This window comes from Microtus oregoni, unplaced genomic scaffold, assembly GCF_018167655.1.
Source record: "Microtus oregoni isolate MIOR12 unplaced genomic scaffold, Mior012 000074F_011, whole genome shotgun sequence".
Taxonomy (NCBI): Eukaryota; Metazoa; Chordata; class Mammalia; order Rodentia; family Cricetidae; genus Microtus; species Microtus oregoni.
The window spans coordinates 89,630-96,587 of NW_024543998.1; the positions used below are offsets into that span (position 1 = coordinate 89,630).

At 35.8% G+C, this 6,958-nt stretch overlaps 1 protein-coding gene across 1 annotated transcript in view; it reads left to right on the forward strand.

The window, feature by feature from the left end:
- Nucleotides 1–6,118, forward strand: part of LOC121441287 (phosphate-regulating neutral endopeptidase PHEX-like) — a gene marked incomplete at its 5' end in the record, with an annotated part of 94,585 nt that extends 88,467 nt beyond the window's left edge. Inside the window, one exon of the mRNA XM_041642429.1 lies at nucleotides 6,011–6,118. Coding sequence (XP_041498363.1) covers nucleotides 6,011–6,118 — 108 coding nt within the window. The remainder of the gene's footprint in view (nucleotides 1–6,010) is intronic.
- Nucleotides 6,119–6,958: the final 840 nt, after the last annotated feature.

The window sequence follows — 6,958 nt, forward strand, 5'->3', positions numbered from 1 at the left end:
TGTAAGAGGTTGTTGGAAATGAAAAGCAGCTTGCTAAGTTTGACCCACGTAAAGATATGATTCATCAGGCACAAAAGGGAAGAGAAGAGCGATTAGGAGATGGGTCAGATGGAGGTCAGGGAGAAAGGGTGCAAACTATGGTTGAGCTCATATGGAGCTAAAAAGAAATGAAAAGATTCGAGAGGCAAATGTGAAACCGAACCAGAGAATATTCTTTCCCTCTGAGCATGACACGGTAAATTGAGATACTGTGCAATGCACTTCTGAAAAACTGTTTTTCTGTAGTCTTTGTTAAAAGCTGTAAAAAATGAACTACTGTTAATTTGAAATGATATCAGTATGCAGGAAAGCCTGGTGGTTCGGCTGTGAGGGGAAAGTGAGTGTCAGTGTTCAAATTAGCTATATAAAATATACATTCTACGTCATTGATGCTTAATGGAAATAGACTGGAAAGTGGGCTTTTACCAGTTTTGAAAAGATCAAAAAACTTACACTGGGTATGTCAGTCAGAGGAAATAGGTTGGGAGGTGGGGGAAAAAAGAAAGTTGAAGTAAACTGGAAATTAAGAACTTCAAGCTTTTGTCTGCTCTAGCTAGGGTGTCTTCTCCTCTGTCTTGTCTAGTCTCGTCTTGTCTTGCCTCTCCTCTCCTTTCCTCTCCCCTCCACTCTGTTCCTCTTCTCTTCCTTCCCTTTTCCTCCCCTCTCCTCCCCTCCCCTCTTCTCCTCACCTATCTCTCATATAGTAGATTCCATCTGGAGTGTTCTACTGGCCAGAGCAGGCTTGAGTACCGTTCTCTCACCTTAGCATAGAGGTAGGGCATGTGGTTATGGTGTGTTGATTGAGGCTCTTGGTCACCATTACATGGCTACTTGTGGGGAATTTCTATGGTATTTTATATGTGTGGATGGTTAAACATTTTGAGCATACCCTGTATATATGTGTATAGATAAGCAAATTCTCACTGTGTGTGCATGCGTGTGTGCACGACCTCTCATTCACCTAAGCACATGTCTCTTGTATATTGTTCTATTATTTAAATAAGGGAAAATGGAAATTCAAATTGTGGATTTCATTAAGCATATAGAAATTTCTTTGGGTACCTAACATAAAATCTTACAGGTATTTGGGTATGTCTCTGAGCATCCTTAAAAAATATTTGAGTTAAATAGGAGCTCTCTACTGCTCTTGGTATATGCAGTATCTTATAAACATAGCTTTACTTCTTCTACAAAGCAGCTGAACACATTTCCTTGTTATATCTGCTTTGTACATCCTTCACCTAAGTTGAGTAGAGGAGAGGAAGGCAGTGATAACTTTATTCTTCCACTTCATCTGTGGCAATTGGTACTTTAGGGTAGCATCTCCAAGAAAAGAAATCTAGGATCCATGAATTTTGTAATCCTAGCAGATGTTCCAACAAAATGACATGAGAACCCAAACTATCTCCACAAAGGTTACTCAATTGAAAGGTCAAAATGGAATTTATTGAAAGTCATTATCAACTTGACTTAGATTTCTTTTAGTAATTGAAAGAACAAGCGGTGTTTGACCCGATCTGTCCCTTGTAGAGCTTTAAAAATTGTTAAGAGTATATGTGCATATTCATTTTTGCTTCTGTTGGTACAAGAAACAAACTTTCCCAATTGTTGCTGGACTTCAAGTTTTTCTCATAAATACGGTTTTTGAAAGGTATTAAATTATCAAAGTGTCAGAGGGCAGAACATTTTGGAGACAGAGGAAAGGAACAAAAAGCACCCACAATAGTGGTACTTCAACATAATACTTCTGTTAGAGATGTTGTTTCTTCCCATTTCTCTACAGCTGTCATTCATGTCAGCACATAAGTTTTTAACTTTCCTTAACAGTTAACCTTCTGTGTTGTCACTGTCTCCCATAAATGTTTATCAATGTTGTTTTAGCAGCTATATAGTATTGTACCAAGAAGGGTGCATTAGGACTCGGTTACTGCTTCCACACAAGAACCAATTCTTACCTTCTCCTCTTTGTTTCTCTCTCTCTCTCTCTCTCTCTCTCTCTCTCTCTCTCTCTCTCTCTCTCTCTCTCTCTCTCTGTTGAATATTTGGGTTTTCCTATTAGGGCCAAAGAAGGTGACACTAAATGAAAAGCCAAATTTTTTAGACTGTGTAGCCTTATCTTATTCTACACTCTCTAGTTTATGCCCATTGGGTGACAATACTAATGATGGTCCACTATCTACACTCAAACACTTGTCTCAAAGGAAAAAAAAAGCACACAAGATGTGTTTTTATGAATTATATATCATATATATTTTATGTATATGAAAAAATTCCATTACTTGTGGTTCTATTAAATTAGTGGAGTAGATCAATTGAGCCTGTTTAAGAAGTGATAGATATTCTTAGTTTAGGAACTGAAACAGTACAAAATTATTATTTTAAAGGTAGACAAGTTATGGTGGTGAAATTGTTGTGATCTTGAGTTCTACTCCACTTGTCATTTGCTCCTTTCATGGGTATAGTAGCTTTGCTTACTATATGTTTAGACTTGAACCCTTCTTTCCATTACCGGGGGGTTCCACTATATACATTATATAGGCTTATAAGTCCCAGTCCTCCTATTGGGATGCTGTAATTACAGGTGTATGCAGCCGCTCACACAGTTTGCCATCTTCTTCAGGAAGTTAGGGAATAGTTTTCTCTCTCAAGTCTCTGAACTAATTTAGATGTCAACCTTTGGCTTTGTATATGTAACTGAAAAATACTGACGTTAGCAAGCTCATCTAATGAAAAAAAAACTGACTCCATTGATATGACAAAAATAGATAATATTTGTTAAGGATATTTCTCTGCAGAATTTCTTAGTTTTCTGAAATAAAGAACATATCTGAATTTTCTACTAGTCATAATAGTTATAATCACATTCTGATATGTTTGTAAAAGATATGTCCTGTTGGCCCAGATATATCCCTATGGCCCAGAGATGTCTTAGGATTGTGAGCTAAAATTAATTTCTAAAACATGCTTTCTAATCTTGTTTTAGGCTAAAAGAACATCTATCTTACAATAGAACCAATTCTAGTGTTTGTATTATGAAACATTTCTGACATTGGTACATTATGTAAAATATGCTAAGGATTAATCTTCAACAGATATTACCACTTTATACATGTATACACATATCTTACTTTATTATTATTTTAGAGAGATGGGGATAGTCCTATTGTGTTGCCCTGGTTGGCCTTATAGTTCTAGGCTCAAGTAATCCTTTGGCTTGAGCATTCTAGGTACATGGATGAAAGGTGTGTTCCACTGTCTGGCATATACACAAATGTTCAATCAAAATATAGGTGCATTTTAAGTTCTCTGTATAATGTTTTCTGATTTAATTTCCTTTTTTCATGTATAGCTCCTTCAAAATATAAAAATTATCTTGAATTGAGTTTTTTATACAAGCTTTTGCTACATAAGTGTGTGCATAAAGACACACTGAGAAGTGTCTTTAGTATACATTTTTAATTTACTTTTTACATGAAATACATTTCAATCATGATACAATATATTTCAGTTCCCCATCTCCTCCCACAACCTTCCCACCTTCTGGTATTTTCCCATGAAAACCTTAAATTCTCTCATACGTATGACTTGCATTATTCACCTTGGTTTTGAGACGATTTCACATTCATGCCCACAGAGCATTCATTTAGCCTTCTGTATTGCTTCCAATTATGCAACCATGCTGTGCTTTCTTTATCAACCCTGCCTCCCCTGCCTAAGTAGTTTCAAGAAGGGACAATTTAAAGCCACTGCCTTCATTTTTTTTTTTTTGGCCAAGCAGAACGACACTTTTGTCAGTAATCCATATTTTCATTCCCATTGTTCTCAGTGTGTTTTGTCCCTGGCTTAATAGTTTTGCCTCTCCCTCTGAGAATTGAATATTGTTAGCATGATTCATTAAGATTTATTTATTCTAAGACACAATGTTTGGAATCAGCTAAATGTGACTAGATATTGGCCAACAACCATCTTCCATGTTAAAGTGCTCACCATCATATTGAATACGTACATTTATGTTTATAATCCAATGCTTGTGAGTTTCATACATGATCACTCGCTGTGGTTTCGATTCAGCAGTCAAGAGCATTTGCTGTTCTTGCAGATGACCTGGGTTTGGTTCCCAGCACCCACATTGGGTGAATCATAACTGCCTGTAACTCCAGTCCCAAGGGATCTGGAGCCCTCTGCTGCCTTTGTGGGACCTGCATACATGTGGTGCACACATATACCTACACACTCCCAGGCACACACAATACATACAAAAAGTAATAAAGAATGTGGTTTAAAGTTATCAAAAGACTAATAGCTACTAAGAAATTACATTTGGGTTTTAAATTCAGTTAAGTTTTTTTTTTTTAATTGAGTAACTTTAGAATGTTTCCTTTTCAGTCTTTTTAAAGAATTGGAATTGTGCTGGTGTTTAGTCAGCATTGTGTCCAGTTAAAGATGAGGCTCCCAACTGATGACCACACAATAGACATATGGTCAGCAGTTATTGAACTTAGTGGGTTAAAAAAAGAATAAATGAAAAAAAAAGAAAAAAAAAGAATAAATGAAGTTGGGAGGAAGATGGAAAATATGTCAAAGTAATTGAGTGAACTTAAGGGAGGAAGTAGTGGATAGATATGACCAAGGTACATTATATAAATTATAAGATTTTTTTTGAAAAAATATACATTTGCACTTCAATGTCCTTTTGTGAATTCAGCCTTCTCCTAATGTCCTTAGCACTGCACAATAGGTCGTCAGTAGAAGGACAGCGTATTAGTAAAAGGGTCTAGAGAGGACCATGTTAAGGATTTGGTTAAGCCAAACCTGATGTGCTTTCTTTTATTGAAATGTGGGAAGAACAAACATAGAAGGAAAAGAGGGGAGAGAAATAAGTATTGGTAGTAAGATGAGAAAATATGATCAAAATACCTTATATACGTGTAAGATAATGCCAGTGAATCCTACTCTTTTGTGCAATTATAATAGCCCAGTAAAAAAAATAATGAGCACTTTTAAAAAAAAGAATTTACTCTTGGTTGTTTACTTACTCATATGTTTTTCTTATTAGTGGAATTACATATCTCTTTTACATTTCAACTTCTTATGCCAGTAAGAGATTTCAGAAGTCAAGTTTTCAAGACCACTACAAACTCTTGCTTTTATTGTAATACAAGCGTCACTATTATACGTGGGTGAAGCAGCGCCAGCTTCAGATACAATGCAGTAGAACTGAAATTGTTTATTACTCGCTTTCCAGAAAAAAGGAACTAGATAACCCATTATCTTAGCAGACAACATTGTTGTGAGTCCTTAATTTCCTGTAGTTCCATGCAGTCTATAATCTGTGATTTGCCTCTGTAATTTTGGTTTTTAGCAATTAGAGCCTTTTTTCATGTTAATAGCTAAATCTTGTTAATAATTAAATTATTTAGGTGACTCCATTGTACTCAGGGCAGAAAATAGGTCTGTGAATTACTTCCATTTTTCCTTTATGAACAAATGCCAATTACCGTAAATTGGATTTTAGCATTTGACTAAATCATCATCTATAAGCTAAATGAGGTTTCACATGAATACCCAGAATGTGATTAGAAGAATCTCATGTGACAAATAAATAAAGCACACATTTTAGAAAGGATCAAGAACTCGTGAGCCAAGAAATTTCAGCTCTAAGATGATATGTTTAGCAAAGGGTAAAGTGGGATTTTCAATTATAAAGTAAACAGAACGCAGTAAACAACTGAAGCTTCTCTTGTTTTCTTCCCTGTGATCCAGAAATGACCATATTGATTTTTGAGCTTTTTATGTTAAAAGAAAATTACTGAGATTAAATTTCATGGCTTTGTGAGCCCTGAGTTATGGCTGAGTGATGTTCTGAGGGCCCTAGCTTCTCTTCTCATTGCTCCTCGGTGGGCTGAAGTCTATTTTTAAATCGTCTCTTATCTGCATTTTGAACAATAATGATGTGGTTTGTTTTATGCAGATGAAATTTTCAGAATCGGACTACTTTGGCAATGTGCTGCAAACCCGCAAATATTTAGCCCAGTCTGATTTCTACTGGCTCAGAAAAGCTGTTCCCAAAACAGAGTGAGTATTTCAAAAAAGTGAAATTGATAAATACATTGGTGGGAAGTGGAATCTCTTTACATTAAACTCTGTAATTCTCCTCAACTCAGAGTAGCCAGCTTGACAGTTATTTTGTTTTAGCAAAATTTGTGTCATGGATTTCCAGTTCTCTTTTCTAATATTACATGGTACAGATCTTTCATCTATTACAGACCTCCCAGTCTCAGCATCAACACATATCAGAATTCTCATTAGGAGGCAAACATTGAAGCTCTTTCTAGCTGTAGTTATAAATACGTATATAGATAATATTTCTACATACATTTCTCTGCATTTTCATATGCAGGCAGAAACGTTTGAAGAGCTTGAAGAACAAACACTTTAGTATGATTAGAAATGTAGAAGAGTTTGTATAATTAAGAAGCAACTGGAATAGTGGTTCTTAAGCTGTGGGTCACAACCCCCAGGGGTCTAATGACTCTTCACAGGGGTCATCTAAGACTATCAGAAAACACAGATATTTACATTATGATTAGTAACAGTAGCAATATTACAGTTATGAGGTAGCAAGGAATAGAGTTATGGCTGGGGGTTACTGTTTTATAGGGTTGCAACAACAGGAAGGTTGAGAAACTGAACTAAAAGATGCTCACTCACTGAGGTAGTCCATGTCAGAGAACTGAAAACTAACTATCATTTTGATCCAGTAACAGTTATGAATTATTTATCTTTTTCCTATCAGCAGATAAGAAAATATCCTTACAAACTTTTCAACCCATGTTAAGCTAGCCACTGCATCTTCCTTTAGGAAAGAAAACATTGTTGATCTTAATAGTGTTGATGATGGTGAAAGCAGCTGACAGTT